At 39.1% G+C, this 22,069-nt stretch overlaps 1 protein-coding gene across 4 annotated transcripts in view; it reads right to left on the bottom strand.

Moving 5' to 3' along the window:
- FMNL2 (formin like 2) overlaps window positions 1-22,069 on the bottom strand; it is a gene marked incomplete at both ends in the record, with an annotated part of 274,318 nt that overhangs the window by 34,986 nt on the left and 217,263 nt on the right. For all 4 annotated transcript variants that reach the window (XM_084238495.1, XM_084238497.1, XM_084238496.1 and 1 more), the window contains 2 exons: window positions 2,167-2,241; window positions 20,149-20,242. In XM_084238495.1, coding sequence (XP_084094621.1) covers window positions 2,167-2,241; window positions 20,149-20,242 — 169 coding nt within the window. The remainder of the gene's footprint in view (window positions 1-2,166; window positions 2,242-20,148; window positions 20,243-22,069) is intronic.

Here is a 22,069-nt window from a genome sequence, read left to right as displayed (position 1 = left end):
TAAGTATTTTTGTGGAGTTAAAGTCAGTCTTCTCTGAGAATATGTTATACACTGGCTATCACTGGAAGAAATGTAAACTCTCCTGTCACATGGGGGCTGTCTTTCAATTTACTAACAAATTACTTCAGGGTCTATGGTTAAATGAGCTAAAACAATATTTTGTGGAATTTTTTTTCTTTTCTTTTGTTCATAAAAAATACAGAAAAAGTTCTTAGTCTACATTGGAAGAACTTATATTTTATGAAGAGTATGTTGTTTGGGAGGTTGCATAACTTAACGGCATTCCCAAGATAGCTTATGAAAAGACTCATTTTCTGCAGGAAAAATATGATTGGGCTTTGGCATCTTTCCATTTTTCTTCTGAATGCAGGTCTAAATGATTTATTGAGTTTTATAATATGCCTAAGAGGCAACTACTTGTTGGTGACACATGAATAGAGCACACAGTACCTGTATACCAGGAGCCCCAAATAACTTCTACACAGATGAATAAACAAATTGATAGGAAATATGCTATCTTTTGTAAACAGTACAGCTTTTCTTTTTTTTGAAGGGCTTAATACGTGATTATAATTTCAGTAGAAACTCAAATGGCAAAGAGATCCAATGGGTATGATAAATGAATGAAGTGGGCTGTGTGTATTCATAGGGAATGGTGTGGACTGTGACAAAGTAGAAAGGACATTTTCAAAGAAAAGGAACAGGGTCTACTGGTTCCAGCAGTTGATACACTGCAAGAACAGGAGCCTAGGGTAATCAGGAACACCTTGTTTTCATATGCAATTTTCAAATTTTCTTATGGGAAGACATCACTGTCATTTTAAATTTAGAAGGTCTGTAGGTAGGCTTCAGCCTAGCAACCTCCAGTTTGCAACCTCAACTTAGAGGAATAGGTGAGTTCCTCCTCTGAAGGCAGAGGAAAGAAACTGGTAATGTGAGGCTGGGTATGGCTTCTCTCCATCTCTTTTTCACCAGTGCAAGCATTAGCCTTAATAGTGCAAAAAATCCTAACAAGAAGAATGATAAAGGCAATGTAAGTATTTCTAATTTCACATTTAATTTTCACTTAAAAAAAAAAACACAAAAGATACGCTTTGTGGAACTGAAGAGAGTCTATAAAAGAATCTTCTTTTCACTGATTTTGGAAGAGACTGAGGGCTAGGATACATATAAAATTTGATGACCCAGAAAAATTTTTTCACCTAAATGGGTAGAAATTTGTAAAGCTATGATTTATGTTTTACAAGTCACTGAGGCAATCAAATTAAAATTCTGTCTGATATCCCAAGCACAGGTTTTAGAGGATTCAGCAAGGTAAGAACTGACTGGGACATGTGCTCCAGGTTCTAGATATTCTTGGAAACTCAGCCAAGTAAGGACTTCCTGGGTTCAGCAGCTCCCTAAGTCAACTGCATTAGGTCAGAAAGCCTGCAGATCTGTTATAACTGAGATGCAATATTCTGACTCAGGAAATTAACTGTCTTCTATAGTAGATTTGATGTTTGGTCCAGGATTAAGATTTGGTATATGAATTCAGACGTGCTCAAATTGCTTTCGTTAGCCGTACCTGCAGATGCAGTCCTGCTGCTGAACCACATGTTCTTGCATGTAATCTAACCTGCTAAGGAGCAAGAATATGCCCTCACAGAATTACCGGACTGGGAAAGAGGTCAAGGCGGGAGAATAACTATAATACATTAATTGGGGGGCACATATATTCAATTCTACAGGCCAAACCACTTTAGACTTTAAGAACACAGTAGGAAGAAATTCTCCATAGGTTGGGAAATGCAGAAGGGAAAATTGTCAATTCTTAGGAATCTTTGAAGCACTACTGACAGCTAAATTTGGCCATCACAACTATTTAGACTAGGTATTTACTTCCTTTTCCTGAATGTTATTTTAAAAAAAAAGCAGTACTTTTGGCCTTTTCTGTGTATATAATGGACTAAACTGGAAATAAATGCTGTAAAGAGAAAATACAGACTATGAGGAACGATATCACCTAGATCTATTGTCTATGATACCCAATTCCTTGCCTTTTGTACACATAAACATACATACCTACATATATGTATATTTTTGAAAATATAAATACAAATAGACTTGGGAAATAAGTGTTGAGACTGAGTTTGTTTTATTGAATATGGTACTGAAATAACTCACCATAAAATCTATATTATTGTCTTCATTCCTGAAGTGTTCCATCAACTTCTCAAAGCGCTGTTTTTCTCCGCATACCTGAAATACACATTTTCATGATGCATGTGAAATTCCAAACATAAGCATTCCAAAATTAGATGCAGAAATTTTAGCAATAATAATTATTTCCAGAATATTATTTTTTCCTTTCTCCTTCTCTCTCTCATGCTATCTCCTAAGCTAGTTAACTCACAAATAGCAATATGAGTTAGGATCAAAAGTTGACCCTTGGCTTGTTTTGCATGTTTTCTTGATATTTTGAAATCTTTGTCAAATGCACTCTTTTCCCCATTGGTTATCTCTGCAGTCCCACCAATTTTTCAGCTTACATTTATAATCCCAGAATTTTGCTTATGGTGTTTAAGAAAAAAGTGATCACAGCATTCCTTTTTATAAGCGTACTTTTAAAACAAATATGATAAAATATCTGAATAATTCAGGATTTAAGTTCCTTGAAAAGCAAGTTCAAATGTTCATATTATGTCTATATCAAGCAGTTTAGTGCATAAACTACAACATGTAAGTAAACTAGATATGTTGAGATGCTATATTAACCCATTCAAATTGAGAACAGAAATTGTAGTAATTTGTGAAGCAGCACCCTGAAAGCCGAAAGCATACATTCAGCTTATGTTTATGTTTTTAATTTAACAGGTGAAAAGAGAAGATATAATACTATGAACACCAGGAACCCACCTTATCTGTTTACATATGGAATTAAATACCTGGAGTGAAAAACACATAGTAACAGAAAGATTTGTGCCAAATAATAACTCTCTGAAAACTTAGTCCCAAAATCAAAAGATAAAGCTTAATTCTGCCAAGTGTCCTTGGTTACCTTTTTTAGAACAAAGCCCTGCATCAACTGGCTTGTTCATTCCCTTTTCAGAGAATACCTATTCCAGTACATTCAACCTTTAACTTAACACAAATAAGCATATAACTGGGTATAAGAATGCAGCAATAATTGGCCCACCTGGCCTGCATAGGTACAATGAATAAGGCGGCAATTCACTAATAATCAGGGATTGTGTCCAGGGAATTAGAAACAATGGATTTGAAATGGGTCGAGTAAAGCACATATGGGCAGTAATAAAACAACTATTTATAGCCTGTTAAGAAAAAGGGATGACATCAAATCCAGAGCAAGCAATATGAGATTAATTACATGGTGGGTCAAGATCCCAAAAATCACTGTACTAGCCAGGTAGATGGGACTGAAATAGGCATTGAATCATAAACATAAGACCTGGCCGGTGGCCTAGGGGTTAAATCTAGCACTATCACTGCTATGGCCTGAGTTCAATCCCTGGTCAGGGAGCTAACCCATATATGGCACAGCAGACCTCTCCTGTCTTGCTCACTGTTCCCCTCAGCAGTGTATTTCAGTAGATCTGCCTGTTCTGCTCCCCAGTCTGTCTCTGGTGAACCCTCTCACACCCCATACTGCTGGCCTATACCTGAGTTCTTCTACACAAAAATTAAAAAAAAAAAAAAAAGTTTAACAAAAAAAAAAAAAGAGTCATAAATATGTTTTTTAAGAAACCCTTTAGTCTGTCAACAGACAAATCAGTGCTGAGAACATGTGTGTTGAAATGGAGAAATATCTTTAATCTCCAAAAAAACAATGGGCTCAAATATCTTCCAATTTGCAGTTGCTATGAACGTAATGAAATGATTCTTAATGTACAAAATGACACACTGCCAACACAGATACCAGCTTTAGGAAAACTTTTGAGAATTATCCTACCGAGGACTCTGCTCCACAGTGAAAACTAGCAGGGTCCCCAACAATCAGCTTGACAAGCCCCTCTTTGTAAAAGTTAAGACTGCTCTGTTGCCAAACTCTATTAATGAATTCAAGGTGGTGTTTTCTGACATTGCTCCATAGGAACAGCATGGATTCCAGAGGCCCCTTGATTTCTGCGCAAGGAAAGGAAGCATGCAAACCAGATTCACATTTGTTTCGATATTATTTTAGCCATCATTAAACAAGTGTATACTACAACCCCACAGGAAATGGGAAGATATGTTTAGGGAAGGTTGGTAAAAGTCATGTACCACATCAAAGGAAAGTCAACTTAGCTCATACAGCTCACATCTGGACCACCCCACACACTTGGTTAAAATAGGGCCATCAAGGCTGAACGTGCCTCTTCTCTCCTTTGAAATCGCCTCACTTTAGAAAACTGGTGAGGATGAAATTAAAAAAAAAAAAAAAAAAAGACTGACTTTTCAGTTATTTTCAAAATCAACATGTTGGCCTCTGGGGGGATGCTCTCACAGGCGTCATCAAAACGTATATAAGAACTAGCAGCTTATTTGCACATACGCTATTGTACATCCTATATTGCTGCACATAACTTTCATCTGCCAAAAAATACCGACAATATATGACCTGAAAACCTTCAAGTTAAAAAACTGCCCTACTGAAACTGAAAATTTTCATTTCTTGACTTTATTCATTGGTATTTCTTGCAACCCAAAGAGCTCTAACAGCGATTTCCTGTATCACTATTATTCCCTGGAGTAGGTGGAGTAAGGAGAGAACTGAAGAGAGGCTGAGCAGACAGACTGGGGTGGGGGTGGGAGTTTATTTCACAGAAATTAGACTTGCATTGAGAGCAGCCAGGGCTACTACAAAGTAAACTAGCAGAAAAATAAAAGTATATGTTCTGGCAAAGCATGTACTCTACTATAAACAAAGAGGCATCTTTGTTTATAAATAATTTATAGATCAGTCTTGTGTGAATAAATTTCCTGACATTGATTAACACTGTGTACAATGAGCACACTCCGGCTGGGGTCCCGGACCTCAGTCTATAACACAGGCAGTTGCCTACCCACCCCTGGGGTGCTGCCTAACACATGCGGCCCTCTGTGCACCGTGGAGCTCCCATGCTGCTGGGCTATGAGGGCTAAAATAGGACTGCACAGAACACTCAAGAGTGGACTGTAAGTCCTGGGTTACAGCAGACAGCTCTGCACTGCTCTGCCGCAAACTTCCCTCAACTTCAGCGTTTCACAACTCTTACTTCAACAGCTTTAGATTACATCGTTGGCTTTCAGTTTCTGTTTTTAAAAAGCCATAAGGTGACAGAGGAACATTGTGGGGGCTCCAATGGCAGGGGGCTTGGCAGGGAAAGAAAAACCACAAATAAGTAAGGTTCTTGGGACTTCTGTCTTCATTTATCTGACTCTGTTTTATTATGTTGAGTTGCGCCATAGGTTCTTTTGAAAATAAAAGTTTCATTGAAGGCTTTCATGGTTAATAAAAGTTTGAGAACACTCTCTCACTCAACACCTTGAGCTTTGAAATTCTAATCTAGGCATGGCAATTTAACATGATATTCCCACACTGAATGGTTTGGAAGTGTTTCACAAACCTAATTTACAGATGCACTCAGTTCCGCAGGCCCTGTGTACCAAGCACAAGGGCCAGGGCACTATCTCAAAGCATCTGGCTGACTCAGTTTTCTTAGTGGATAAATTCTGCCCTGCCCAGAAAATATAGGCCACACCCAGGACAAGCAAGATACATTTCCACTTCAAGGAGAACTGAAGCAAAAGCATAACTCTTGCCAAAAAATAGCTCAACTCTGTTCTCCAACATCTGCAAAAGACATTTCTGAACAGAGTCCCAAACCATTTGCATAAATCCGGGCAGCAATTTAAAGCATCTCTAAGGGTGAGCAGAGGTTAGGAGATGATTTCCCTAAAGGCTTCTAGGAAGAAAAAAGAGGTTTTCACAAAAGCTTTGTAGTAAAGAGTATTATCTTGCTAACCAGATGTTGAAATTAAGACTGCCGGCCTTCAGCTACCTCTCCAACCCCCTTCAAGGTCAGGGACTGTCTCTGGCTTCCCCCAGCAACAGGTCCCAGGCCATCACACAAAATCTGCAGCAGGACGGAGGCCTGCTCTTATGAGGTAGCTATAAAATATGGGTTAGTTATATAAAAATTAAAGGCCCCTTGCTAAAGTGCTTCCTTCTTGCCTGGCGCCTGCCTTAATGCCTTCTTTTTCTCTTCTCACAATAGGCCTCTGTGATTCACAAGGTTTGCTGCAGGAAGGCACTTTTTTAAAGGCACAGGCTATGATGACTGACTGGCCTGCTACAGAACATATGTTCTGTTTCCTTTGCAAGGTCACATGAAGTAAACAGTTAATTCATAGTTAGTCCTACATGAAAAGCATCTTTAACTTTTTATTGCAAGACCAACAGCTTGGACGTTACTTGACATTAAGATGGCCTAAAAAAAACTACTTTTCTGGGGTGTTCTGTGGTTGTTGGTATCTATTAGATTTTCCCCCCCCAAGGTGACTAGAGATTTCACACATTGACACCAAATGGCTGCTGTGACAGAAGCAGATCACCTGGACCTGCTGCTGATTGCTATATTTCCTTGGGATTTAAAAGCAGAAACATTCATCAAATTGAAGCATTCTCTAACTGAGCCACCTTATCGCATTCCACTGAAAAAAAAAAAACTAACAAAAGCCAAACAACTAACTGTATCTCAGGGTCCATGCAGCCCTCCTTCTCAGAAGTTAATAAAACATTTCTATCAATCTTGGGCTGGTAGACATCTGATTATAAGCTGGAGGTTTCATCTACATAATGCTAAACACCCTTGTGAAAACTTCAATCACTTTTCCAGATGTTTCCAAATATCCAGATGTTTGGCACTAGACACACAAAGTATCCAGATGACTGTTTTACTTTCTATGCATATATTTTGCTGTACTGAGTAAGGAACCCTGACATAGAAAAAAAAAAAAGGTCAGTAAAATCCCCAAATAACAGCATGTTGCCACACCGCACCTTTAATGAGAAATGCATTTTTATCATTCCTCTGAAATAAGATGACTTTCATTAAATACTAGAAAGCCAGGCCCCAGGTAATATAATACCTCATAAATAACATCTTTTCGGAAGTAGTCCAACTAAAAACTCTCTGATTTCAATGTGAAACTCACATCTCCTGGTGACCATTAAAGACATGAATTTTTCAAGGCTTCTGTTCCTACAGAAAGACCAATACCTTCCAGTTCTTCAACAGAGACTAGTATTTGAACAGCTACCTGAGGGTTAAATGACAAACACTTTCAGGCATCTCTGCAAGGACTTAACCCATCAGTCAAGATTCCTCAGAAGTAGAATGCAGTCTAAGACTATGCTGTATTTCATTCATGTCCCCCAGTGTCATCCTTTGAGCACATGTAAGTCAGTCAAGCAAGGCAAAGGAGGGGACACAATGACACATTTCTAGTGGTCATCATGTGTTCTCTAAACCACAGCAAGGCACAGGGTAGAAAGTGTTTAAGCCTGTGGCATTTTCACCATAGACTTTGGGACCTGCCCAGGAGCCAGAAGTCAATCCATGGTGCTTTTCTCATTCCTGAATTACAATAAACCACATTTAATTGGTCAAAGATGTGCTATTAATTCAGAACCCCAGAAGACAAGGTCTCTGCTTAATAGGGCAAAGACCACAGCCTAACAATAAGCAAATAGCTCAAGTGTGTCCACTGCTGCCTTGTAACTCATTTCACATCACTTCTGCTTCTTCTGTGCTCTGTTCCAATTCTGAAACTTAAGCGGAAGAACTCTGCTCTTGCCAGTCCAAGATGACAGCAGACAATGAATTTTTGTCAGCAGTTCCCAAAATGTGACGCTTAAAACACCATGGGTCCCTGAGGTCCTTTTTTACCCTTTTACAGGATCTGTGACGTCAAAGCCACTTTCTATAATAATGCTTACATGTTCTTGCCTTTTCCACACACTTGACACTTGCACTAGTGGTGCAAAAGCAATGGTGGGTGAGTAAAACTGCTGATGTCTTAGCACAAATCAAGAGAGTAACACCAGTGGTCAGCAAATTCTTCACAGCCTCGCATTCCCATCCACAAAGAATAAAGCCATCTTCACTACTACTAATGATGCAACAAAACATATTCATTTTATTAAATATCAGCCCCTGAATATAATCTTTTTAATATTCTATATGATGAAAGGAAAGCCTGAATAAAACACTTGAGCTGCATGTTAAAACTGTTCTGACAAAAAGCACTTCTGTGATTATTTTAGTAGCAAATAAACTAGCCACTTTTTCATTATGGATAATATTTGTTGCCTATGACAAAAATTGAGCTTTCAAATAAAAATGATAACTCTGCAAAACATGTATCCACCATGAACTTGACAGCTTCCCAATATTTAAAGACTATTCTGATAAAAAGCTGGTGGTATTTAATAAAAGGAATTTCTTAAAATACTGAATTATGAAGTATGTCAACAATTAGCAGATAGATAATTCAGTAAAGTGATATTTTCCAAAACCATTTCCATTCCATTGCATTTTATTACAAAATTCATTCAAAGTGCAAGATGGGGAAATAACTGTCAATGTGATTGAGTACAAGGCATTAATACGGTTCCAGATTCCACTTTACAGCTAACCTATACAAAACTACTACTTATCCAGTGTTTGTAGAGTATAACACCAAAGAACACTGTTTACTATTATCTGAAAATGCTATTAAAGTATTTCCTTTTCCATCTGCATATCTGTGTGGGAATGAATTTTCTTGATCTACTTCAACCAAAATGAAATAAATGACTGAACGCAAGCATTCTTTTATTAAGCTAGACTGTAAAAGATATATGTAACAGGCCTCCTTGGTGGTGCAGGGGTTAAAGACAGCACCATCAAGTTATCACCAGCCACTGCAGCATGATTTCAATCCCTGGCTGGCCAGGGAGAAACCCACATGGTGCAGCAGACCTCTTCTGCTTCACCCGCTGCTCCCCTCAGCAGTGTATTTCAGTAGATCTGCCTGTTCTGCTCATCACTCTCTCTGGTGAATCCTCTCACCACCCCACACCTCTGGCCTATACCCCAGCTCTTGTATGCATAAATAAATAAATCTTTAAAAAAGATATATATAAGATAGGGCCTCCCCTGGTGGCACAGCAGTTGAGCGCTGGGCTGCCCGCAGCCTCTACAGCGCCGATTCCATCCCTGGCCACCGGCGAGGGTCCCACATGGCACAACAGACCTCTCCTGTCTCGCCTGCTGCTCCCCTCAGCAGTGTATTTCGTCGGTCTGTCTGTTCTATTTCCCACTCTGGCTCTGGTGAATTCTCTCACTCTCCCATGCTTCTGACTGTACCCAGTACTGGTATAAATAAATAAATCTTTAAAAAAAGATATTGTAAGATATATATAAAGATATGTATATCTTTATATATAAAAAATATAAAATAATACCACTGCTATGGAATGAATTGTCTCACCAAACTCATATGTTAATGCCCTAGCCCACAATTCAATTGCACCTGAAAACAGGGCTTTTAGGAGGTAAATAAGTTTAAATGAGGGCATAAGGGTAGAGTTCTACCCTAGTGGGACTGGTGGCTCTGTAAGAGAAAGAACGATCTATACGCACACACATGTATGCACATGCACACACACATAAAGCCAGAGGGACACTCAGGAAGAGGGCAGTCATCTGCAAGCCAGAAAGAGGACCCTCATCAGAACCCAACTAGCAGGCAGGAGGACTTTTAGCCTCCAAAATGAATTTCTATTGTTTAAGACACTCCGTCTATGCTATTCTGTTATGGCAATGCCAGGTGACTAAGACAGCCACAGTTCTCATTAGTTTTTTTAGTTCTGGAAAACAGGTTATTTTTATAGAAAAAACAGTTTATAAATTTTTTAATAAAACAAGTTTTATCAAAATTTTATTGTGATTTGTGACATGATAATTACCAACACAGAAACCAGCACAAACAAAAACTTTTTTGGGTCCTCAGTTATCTAGCAGAGTGTAAGAGGGAGCCCTAATGCCAGAAGTTTGAGAAGGACTCAATTAAAGAACAGCCTCTTTGTTTCTACACTGATGATGAACTTTAAAAATGCAAAACTTGAAGTAAGCAGGTTTTTTTTTCAACTTGTAAAATTTCTAGCAAGACCATTGGGTAGTCAACCATACCATATAAAGCACAACTACATTACCATTTTTCCACAAAGATAAAGTCATACCACTCAGAGACAGGAAAGGTTTTCATACATAAAAAAAGAGCCTTCTACTAGTTTATACAGCAGCGGTGAAAAAAAAAAAGATCTCCCTTCAGCTCTTAGATTAACAAGGCCAAGTACAGTCCTTGGCACTTACTAGACGGCACAGTAGCAGTCCCTATCAGCTTTCTGGCTCTCCGAATGTACCTGCCACTGACACGTGGAGGCTCACAGCAAGGCTAGATATTCTTTTCTGAAAACCAAGTGAATGCCAGATCCTGAGAAGAGCATGAGAGAGCAACAGAAATAATTCCTTCCCACGTGATCTACAGACCTCACATTGTTAAAAGTTCAGTGATAATCAGACTCAGGGAATCCATCCAAGGAAACAGATTTCTCCTAGGATGACTGACACCACCATAATACCAAAAAATAAAGTACAAACACCCAAAGAACAAAATGATGCTGCTCCTTGCCATGTATTAAGCAGGCCTTTGATACCTACCATGGAGAAGACATTCTTTCTTCATTTTACACCTATTCCTGGAAAAATACTTCGAAGTGGAAATTTAGTGCTGTTCTTAGCGGTAGACCAGTAAATCAGGACCACTACATGTGCTGCTGGTACATTTACTGGTAGGGAAAGAGCCCTCATTTTCCACGGCCAAAACCAAACTGCTGAAACAAAACAGAGCTAAAGCTCATGTTACCAAGATTGGCTATTTCCATTCTCTGATGACGCAGAGTTGAGGGGGAAATTTTTGTCAGAGAGCTCAAATTCATGATCAGGGTAACTGACAGTAATTACTGGACCATAATCAGGAACCGCTGAGCCATTTTCTTTTACTGAATGTGTTTCAGTCAATTGTGAATGAAAACTAGTATGACCATACACCCTTGGCAGTTGCTATGCAGAATGAAAGAGCTGGGCAGCAGCCACATGCACCACTGTGGCCAAGGCATAAAAAATGGCTGCTGAACTACCATGAGCAGAACCAAAGTTGGGGTTTCACAAAGGAGCTGGGAAATAAAGTCTAAACAATGACTTGAAAGTTCAGTCTCTCAGATACCACCAAAACCAGGAATGCTTTCACAGACAGGTCTCACTATGGCAGGTACTACCAGTGAGCCCAGTGTAGACAGCTCACTTTCTAGTTAAGAAAACAGCAAGCTCCTTGGACATGCTGCAGAGTTTTTAAATGAGACTTGGGTTTAGAGACTGGCGTAGCTATTTCCAGATGTAGCCATTTCCAGATGGTCATAAAAGGGAAGTAGGGACTAAAATCACAGTAGCCTCAAATCACTGCAACCTCTCTTTAATCTTGTTATTAACAGGCTTTAGATAGGTTACTTTTTGCTCGTATGTAAATTTCGTTACCTGTCATTTTGTAGTCTAAGTAACTTGTTTTTATATCTGCAGTCAAAGTAGTACTTAGCCTTTCTCAGATAGAGCTATAACAATATACATGTATAATATATATTACATGCAGGCATTTATGTGTAGACAAAATTTCATGTAGAATCATACAATGGTAGAATTGGAAGGGGTGTTGAGACTATTTGACTAACTTGTCACCTAAAGCAGAAACCTGTAACATAAAACACCACATCCCTTAGATTGCCTCCCACCCTTTCTATCCTTCGTGTTTGTATGCTCTTCTGAACATCCTTCTAACCCATTCTAGCCTAGTCCCCTTACTCTTGAAAACTGTTGCCCCTATAGAATTTACCTTTGTAGTTACAATCCCCTTCTCTATTTGGATCTCTTCCCCACACACACACACACACAAACTCAAACACACACACGCACACGCACACACACACTCACCTCTGTTTGAGCCTGTTTTCTCATTCATTATCTTTATTTCAGGCTAAGACTCTGACCTTGAGCATTTTACCATCACTAAAAAAATAAGTATCAGTCTAATAAAAGTAAATCTTAACTCTCTTCACCTGAGGGGGGAAAAAAAAAAACCCAACCCACTGTGGTGGTCACATTCTTTCTTCTTAATTAAACACACACTGTTTGAATAGATTTTTATTCCACTGTCTCTTGATGACTTTTCTCCAATTTTATGGCTTCATTTTGTGATGACTACAAACTTGGTCCAGTCATTTAATGCCTGGACTTCCTCTCTGCCAAACAAGTGTATTTTACACAGAACATCAGTATTCTTCAAGATTTATCCAAAGCATATAAAATTCGCTTCTCAGATTTCCACAGTATCAAATGGAATAGACATAAAAGCACTTTATAAACTGTAAAGTACTATTAGTTAGTTTCCTTTCCCTTTTTCTTTTTCCTCCTACTTTTATCTATCTTCCAGGTGAGATATTTTAATCATAGTTTTCAGATCTCCATTATTATTTCTCTGAGCCTTAATCATGCTTGCCACCTGTCATGCTTTATTCTGTAACATGAAGACCAGTCCAATATTCTTCCTTTTCACCATTTATTCTGACTTACACTCCCTTAAGACAGATTTTATGTCCATTTTCTCCTCTATTCCCAGAATTCTAACACTCAAATCTAGTCTCTTCCTTCTGCTATCATCCTGTTCAACACTTAGACTCTTTTTTTGGTCCCCAGTCTACATGGAATGTTAACAGAACTTCAAACACTCCAATAATCTACCCAGTCTATAAATGTTCCAGTTAGTTTTGCTTTTTTTGGTAGAAACTTGAGAGTGTGTGTGAATGTGTAGAAAGTGCTTGGTGTGTGACAACCTGTCATATAAAGCTGACTGTGAGTCTTGGCATTAAATGGATCTGAGCAAAAATCCCAGAGTTGCCATTTACTATAGGATGTAAGTAGGCTTACCTACTCTGAGCATCTCTTTCCTCATTTCTACATCATAGGATGGGTCCTAAAGTAACATATTCTAGCCAGTTGACACTCTGCAGACAATAAGTGGTACTCTTACTAATATATATAAATGAAATGAAAAAGCTCATGAAATCTGTTTCTTTTCTTAAAATGAGTGTTTGGTAGTTAAAAAAACAAACAAACAATGGAGTCCTATGTATTACCTAGGGAGTCCAAATAAATTTAAAATGTGCTTATGTTTTACAAGTATTTAAATTGCAAATGAAATTTGAACTTGATGCACACCTAAAACTTTAGTTTAAATTCTAACGGATTATAAAAATATAAACACAAGCACAAAAAGTACTGAATTATTATCCTTAGCCTACAGCTGGTCCTTAACTAAACACCTACTAAAATAAGTGCTTTTTTCAAGGCAATAGAAACTTTTGAGAGAAAAACTTAATCATGACTTTCATTTTCCATCAAAGTCTCAAAGTTTATCACAGCAATATAAAGCTACTTTTAAAGGCAGCTGTAACAAATGAAGAATACAACAGTATGCTTAAGTTCCAAGACACAAACTTTAAAATATATGTTTTTTCCACTATGCAAGTCAGAGCGTATTGAATGAAAGAGCAGGGAAGAAGTTCTTTCACCTAGGAAAAGGAAACCAAGGTGATCCTAAAACAGACCATTAACATTCCTCTGCAGAAAAAAAAATGCCAGAGTAGCAACCAAATCCTGACCAGGAACTTCAAACTTCCATTCTAATAGTGTTTGGAGTTAGTGATGCTGCCAAGATTGTAAGTTTTGATTCCAGTTCTCTAATCAACTCACAGCAGAATACATCATACCATCCTTATATACCCTATACCCAGAAGAGCATCTAAATGTTCAAGAACATTTCCCAATGAAAGTTCCATATTAGGGACCTGTGCCAGCCTCGGTGTCAGATTTTAATGGGTCTTAAAGTAACACAGAGCTCTCCCTGCTCTCTCCTAAGGTCTTTCACTGTAATCTTCCCAGCACAGGAAATAGGGGCACTTATGCCAACAGTGTGCAGTTGTCAAAGGGTATAGGGCACTTTGCAGTTGTCAAAGAGCATAGAAAAGGCACTTTTACCTGAATAAAAAAATAAGGAAGCAGTACCTTGGTGATTTTTCTTAAAGTGGCTGCTAAGAACAGAATAGAGGATGAGCTTCTCTGTTGTATACAATTTCACCCAGATTTGTAGAAAGGGAGGGTCTAATTGACTTTAGGTTGAGAAGCAAAGCATCTCTACAGATGCTCACCAGGTACTGTGATGACCTCACCTGTCCCTGGGGACCAGTATTCCACTGTACTTCCTCTAGTTTAAAAAAACTCCTCAGGCCCACATCAGAGTGAATGAACAGGAGAAGAAGGGACATATGAGAGGAAGGAATGAGAAAAACGCAAAAATTTCTGAAATAAATTTCAGATCCCAACCACACGCAAATGTGTCAAATTGACCTCATGCTGCGTCTACTGCCAACTGACTTTTGAAGCAAAAAGAAATAACAGCTTTTTCTTTGTTAACCAAGAGAATGGATCTCAACAGTTAATGTTTGGAGAAAATGAGGGAACACATTTGCTGTGACTGCTCCATGCTACCTTTAGGTTACCTGGCAATTAACAAGTCTTCGGAATAGGTAATTAGGTCTTTCATGAATTGTCCCTACTTTTCTATGCCACATTTTTTTCCTATGTCTTTCCCCTATTTAACACTGAAAAAAATAACTTTTTGAAGCTTCATTAAATGCCACCTTTTTAAAATATTTTATTTATTTATGCATACAAGAGTTGGGGTATAGGCCAGAGGTGCAGGGGTGAGGAGAAGATCCACCAGAGACAGAGTGGGGAGCAGAAAAGGCAGATCTACGGAAATACACTGCTGAGGGAAGCAGCAAGCGAGATAGGAGAGGTCTGGTGAGCCATGTGGGTCAACTCCCTGGCTGGAGATCGAACTCGTGCTACAGCTGCAGCTTCATAGTGCTGCGACTTAACCCCTTGCACCACCACAGAGGCCCAAGTGTCACCTTCTTTGTATAAAAATAGTGGCCTCATGGTCTTTACCCAGTAGGCTGAATAAGGATCCTCCAAAAGATGCCCATGTCCTAATGCCTGCTGCCCATGAATATTCACCTTACATGGTTGGTAAAAAGGACTCTGCAATCCCTATGATTCAGTTAAGGAACATCAAATGAGGAAACGATCCTGTGTTATCTAGGTGAGCTCAATGTAGTCACAAGGGTTAATAAAAGGAAGCCAGGTGATCAGAGTCAGAGAGAGAGAAATGTGGCAATGTGGCTATGGGGGAGAGGGAATGAGGACAAGGGGGGACAAGGGGAAAGAAGGAATAGGGAAAGGTTGAGAGGGGTAGGGGTGAGGCAGTGGGGTACGGGAATAAGGGGAGGGGAGATGATTTAAGGAGAGAAGATACTATGTTTCTGACTCTAAAGTTAGAGGAAGGGGCAATGTGCCAAGGTATGTAAACTATTTCTAAGGAACTAAACAGGTGAGGAAATTGATTCTCCATAAAACCACTTTGTGGACCCATTCATATACCTCTGAACTACAGAATTTTGATAAATAAATCTACATTGCCTTAAGTCATTAAGTTTGTGACAATTTGTTACTTCAGTAATAAAGAAATCAATATTCCTGATTAACCCCTGTTTATCCAACACTAGGATCAGGTGCCCTTTCCTACAGAAAGCCTCCCCTGACAGCTCCCACCCCATCTGCCCCCCTCTTCCAGCTTATTTTGGTTCCTCCTCCTTGCAAAGCACCCTGCAGTAACCTTTATAAAACCCATTATTATTAAAATATTTATCTGCTTTCTCAACCAGACTAGGAGGTTCCTTATTATAGCTAGGATCTATTCCTTGATCATTTTACTTTAAGAGTTTATCAGTGTTTCTAACACAGAGTGCAGGTACACATGAACATTTTCTCTGGTAAGTTAGCATCACTCACCCTAAATATGAGCAAAATAGGTTTTACTTCCCTGATAGACCAGAAAGACACAGATGATAAAGAAATAACTAGCACATTACCAGGGGCTGAGGAAATCCTAAGTAAATAGCTTCTTTCTCCTCCAGAAAGACCCCTCAAAATGTTTTCTCATAATACAATGGCTTGACAGAAGAAGCATAAGCCCTACCACCAATATAAAGCTTCCAGTCCTGAAGAGAAACAAACATTGGGCTGAGTGAAGAAGAGAAAGAACGACAGCAGCCTCTTCCTTGTCACACGTTCTTGTACACTGTGACCCCCAAACTCCATCATCAAAAGAAGAAGTCATCACCGTCCACTCTGCATCTGGGTTGGTCATAGGGACTCACTTGGAACCAACAGTAATGACACTGATGACTTCTGAACATGCTCACAAGATCCAGTAAAATTTCTGTCTCTTTGACTGCCTGTTCTCCAGATGCTTCTTCCCAACACTTCCTCTTGCAAGCCAGCTCTCATGCTATGAGGAGCTCAGGCATGCTGGTTAACAGATTCCTCTGAGTTCCGTGTTTGAGTCATCAGAGCCCACCCAGAGTCTACATAAATGAGTGAAGGGGCTTCCACATGAATTTCTGATCCTACTCAATCGGCTCTTTCCTGATGAGCCCTTAGAACTAACACAGCAAAGACCATCAGTTCTGCCATGACCAGTCTGACTCCTGACCCACAGAATCCATGAGACTAATGAAATGAAGTTTGGGGTAATTTATTATACATAAGAAATAACTGTAATGGTTAATAGACAATTAAAAATAAGTTACTATGATTTTGCTTCCTCATTCTGGGAAAATGAACTGGACAGAAAAGTCCTGGTGAATTAGATAAATCTAATTCTGGCATGGTAAAATGAAACATCCATGCTTTAGAAATATAGTTTCCAGGGCTCTCTGGTGGTGCAGGGGTTAAAGTCTCAGCACACTCAAGTTATTGCCAGCCACTGTGGCAGAAGTTTGATCCCCGGCCAGGGAGCTAACCCAGATGGCACAGCAGACCTCTCCTGTCTCGCCTGCTGCTCTCTTCAGCAGTGTATTTCAGTAAATCTGCTTGTTCTGCCCCTCACTCTATCCCTGGTGAATCCTCTCACCCCCTGCACCTCTGGCCTATACCCCAGTTCTTGTATGTATAAATAAAATAAAAATCTTTTAAAAAAGAAATACAGCTCCCATTTTTGAGATTTGAGAGAATATACTGCTTTTGGTTCATTGAGAACTAAAACTAAAATTTTTCTCTATGTTGAAAACTTATCAGTGAAGGAGCTATCAGGATAGTCTTTTGCTGATTTCTGATCTTCCACCCTTAATCATTCCAGAGGTTGGGTTGGATTAGAGGGACTAAAACTGAAAGAAGTGCTAGAAGCACACCAAGATGTTTGTTTTCCTTCCTGACCAATTTGGTCCACTGTAAATAAAAGTTGACAGGTTTTCTTAAATCACCTTAATAATGTGTAGCACAAGTGACTACAGATGCCCAGTAGCTAACCCACATCAGTTTTCTTAGGAAGCCTTCTAGCAATAGGTGAAAAAATCAGCAGCTACTGCCAAGATGCTGTGTGCAGGGTGGCTGGTGGCCCTGCATGACTCATTGCACAAGGCTCCCTCTATCTACACGGGGAAGTAAAAAATGGGAGGGAGTTGGGCCTCTCATAACCAAACTCAGGCTGTTTTGTTAAAGTCATATGCTGTCATTTTGGAAGTAGACGAGAATACAGTTATAATCTATCTGGAATCCTGATGAACTCCAGGTAAACCTCCCAGTGGGTGGGGAGGGGTTTGCTAGCACAGAGCCTTCAGATGGTTTTATTAGCGTGTCACAGTAGGCAATTCCAGTGCAGCCAGTGGGCCTCAGTCCTTTTCCCCTTTGATTTCAAACAGGAACATACTTTTTATTGCCAGACACACTTTTTAAAGGCAATTCCACAGATATAACTAAGAATATAATGGAAAAAAGAAGAAAGGCTAATAAAAGTTAGGAAAACAGGGTCTAAGTAGAAGACTTCACAATTCCTAAGAGAATCTAGACTAAACAGTGTTCAGAACAAACGGAGGACTCATAGATGCTGTTAAATAGTAGTGTAGTTTTGTGACCCAGGCGATGGGTCCACGTCCTTTGGAAGAGAAGAAAAACTATGAGCAGACCCCCAAGCATGTTGACGATGGCTCGGTTTCCAGGGCACAGTCTGAGAGTCTAGCCACATTTTTGGAACAGCTGCCCATTTTCCAGACCTGTCTCTCCAGGCTCCTTGTCAACTCTGTGCATTTCTAGACATCCTTCCAATCAACCCCTCCCTCTATATGTTAGAGTCAGTTTCTGCTTCTTGCAAATGAGACTCTGAACTAATGCAAAAGCCAAAAGAGTGATTTTTCACTTTCAATTTTTTGGGGGGTGTCTGGTAGATTAATTGCTCAAAAATATATATTGCCAGGCAACTAACAAAGTATCAATTTAGGAAAGATGGGCATATGTCTTTCCACACGGCTAAATTAGCCAATAAGGAAAAACAGATGACGCCTTGTTCTCACCCTCGTCCTCATTTCAGGACCATAAATTTTCATGAGGAGATATTTCAACAACAAAACCAGATGTGTTAATTCCCTTTATTTAAAAAAAAAAAAATTTAAGAGAAAAAAACTTCAAGGACACAACGGTTGACTGTGAAAGTAGTCTTTACTCAATATAGTCACATTTTCAGGAATGTCACTAACCATTTTTGGTTCAAGTCTACCATCTGAATTTATGCAACTAAAGCTCATGTACAGAGTTTCCAGACCATCACATACTGATATGTGCTTACTCAGTGACATGAGGCTTAGGCCCTTACCTCCTCACCCACTGAAAGCAAAAAGCCTCGAGTTAATATTCTTCCTGTCATCAGATTACCATTAAATTTAAAGTGTGCCCTATTTTCCTAATACACGTAGCATTATAAGACATGTAGCAACATTCTTTGCCAAGAACTAGAAATATTGAATGTAAGGAATTATCTGCACAGGGCCTCCCTCATGGCACAGGGGGTTGGGACATAACCTATGAAGCTGTCTGCAGCCACTGCAGCACGTGTTCGATCCCCGGCCAGGGAGCTGCCCACATGGCGCAGCAGACCTCTCCTGACTAGCCCGCTGCTCCCCTCAGCAGTGTATATTTCAATCTGCCTGTTCTGTTCCCACTCTGTCTCTGGTGAATCCTCTCAACCCCTCAATCTCTGGCCTGTACCCCAGTTCTTGTATGCATGAATATTAAATCTTTAGGGGAAAAAATGAAATGATCCACATAAAGATCTATCATAAGTTAAAAGACACCTTCCTTCAATTTATTTGAATTAATTAATGGAAGTCACTAGGACAGAATGGATATGTTGGCTTAATAAGTAGAGGAAGAAAACCCTGCTATCTACTTAAGAGGTATGGTCTTCAAATTTCTTTTTAGCATCTGGTACCACACTGTAACAGCATGCTTGGCCGTACCCTAACACAAAGCTCAAAGGGTCTGGCTACTCTATTTCAAAAATTTATATTGATGCCTGATATTGAGCCCTATCAATGCCATCTACTCCCTCCAGTAAACACAAGGATAATTACTTCCCCCTCCATTAGAAGATGAATGGAATCCTAAATTAGTAACTGGGGATAAAAAGCTTTAAAACAATCTTCTTGAGGGCAAAGACTTGTCTTTTGTCTAACTCCCTGGTATGGTGCTCTCGGCCACGAGCAGCTCAGTAGCTATTAATCATGGGCCCAAACCCTCTCTGCCCAGGCATTTGCGAGCTATAAGACAGTTTCTCCCAGTCAGGAATAGCAGGCTCTCAAATCTCCCTAAACTCAGACGATTCAAATGATATTTTCTCTGTAAAGATTAGAGAACATACTCTTCAGTGTGAAAGGAGAAAGGGGGGTAGTTCACTCATGTAAAGATAGGAGAAAAGGAAAAAAAGAAAGGGATTAAAAAGAAAATTGAATATCTTAGAAAACAGAATATCATACCAGTTAGGCCCTAGAATAAAAAGGCAAATCATCCTGTTCAAAGATGTCTAAATACAAGATATTTGCATGAGCATTCTTTTTAAAACTATAAAGTATCCTACCTCCTTAAAGTTATCAAATGCTGATAGAATGATTTCATGCCCGCCTCTGACAAGACAAACAGCTGCCAACAGTTCTAAGACAAGTGCTTTTGTTCTGTTAAGAAGAAAAAAGAGAAACACAAATCAGTGAATGTGATAAGTCAGCTATTCCAATCTTCCAACATGGATATGATGTAATGAAGTATGTGTAAACCTTTATTTTATTGATATGATTTATCGAGGTAACAAACCTGTTTGTTTTTTTTTTTTTAATTTTTTTAAACATTATTTGATTCCCCCTACCCCCTCAGGTTGCGTCTCCATAGAATTTCCTTCCCCAAGGCACTCATACACCATTACCACAGTCTCCTGTTCTCCTCCCTCCCTCCCTCTGATCCCTCTCCTTCCTCCTCCCCTGCAGGATGTCTCTGATTTATAATTGTCTGGTTTTGCTTTGCTGTGTTTTGTACTGCTATTATTTTTTTTACACTGATGTCTTATTTGGCTCCCCTATATTCCCATTATAAGTGAAACCATCCACTATTTTTTTTTTTTCCTTCTGGCTTATTTTACTGAGCATAATTCCTTCTAGCTCCATCCATGTTGCTGCAAATGGCATAAGTTTATCTTTTTTGATTGCTAAATAATATTCCATTGTGTATATATACCACATCTTCTTGATCCAGTCATCTATTTTTGGGCATTTGGGTTATTTCCAGGTTTCACCTATTGTAAATAGTGCTGCAATAAACATAGGTGTACAGGTGGTCTTTTGAATCAATATTTTTGTGTCCTTTGGGTAGGCCCCTAGCAGTGAAATTGCTGGGTCGTATGGTAGCTCCATTTTTAGTAGACTGAGGAACCTCCAGATAGCTTTCCATAGTGGTTGGACCAGTTTGCACTCCTACAAGCAATGTAGGATAGTTCATTTTTCACCATATCCACATTAACCAAAACAGAGAGACACCCCACTGAATGGGAAAAAATCTTTACACTCCATTCAACTGATAAAGGACTGATCACAAAGATAAACAAAGAGCTCACATGACTCAACAAAAACAAAATAAACAACCTAGTCAAGAAATGGGCAGAAGAACTTAAAAGACATTTCTCCCAAGAGTAAATGCAAATGGCCAACAGGCATATGAAAAAATGTTCAGCATCCCTTATAATCAGGGAAATGCAAATCAAAACTACAATGAGATACCACCTTACACCAGTAAGAATGGCACATATCAAAAAAACAAGCAACAACAAATGTTGGTGAGGACGTGGTGAAATAGGTATTAAATCTGGAAGGTGTGTTTCCCACTCCACAAATTACAAATTGCTCACTAATAAAAATTTGGGAAAGATTAGTCCTTGAGTTCTATCATCATGTGTCTGAGTTCAATATAGTTGAACAAGTTTCACTGATGAGCCAAAAGCAATAGGAAGTTTGGGATTATTCAGGAAAATAAAGCACTGGTCAAATATTTTCTCTGGTATTAAGAGTGAGAAATACAACATTTGCAGAAAAGTTCAAAACTGACTGAAACTGAAGTTTTAAATTAGCAAATCTGCTTATTTGCAGGTGGCTCCATCCACAAATGATAATGCATGTTTCTGTCATTTCTTCCTCCTATGTAGGAGATCTGAAAGGAGCCAGGTCACAGCTGCACTAATGTAAGAATATTTTCTCCAACTCAAGAAACTAAAACTTAATCTGAAATATTTTTAGAAGGAGAACCTAGAACTACAGCATAAGTTTTCAAATACAATATCAAGCATAGCATTTTTCTTCATCCTAAGATTACCAGATTTTCATGCTTTTTCTGGAATAAAGACTACTGCCAACCTCTAAACAAAGAGCATTCTGATAATCCACGATGTTAAGTGTCTAAAGAAAAGTGAATAGTGACTTCCTTGTAATGGAGGCAGAGAAGCAGCAGCACGACTATTA

This window comes from Talpa europaea (assembly GCF_964194135.1).
Source record: "Talpa europaea genome assembly, chromosome: 1".
Taxonomy (NCBI): Eukaryota; Metazoa; Chordata; class Mammalia; order Eulipotyphla; family Talpidae; genus Talpa; species Talpa europaea.
Note: the sequence above shows the minus strand (reverse complement) of the source record. Positions and strands in the feature narration are given on the sequence as shown.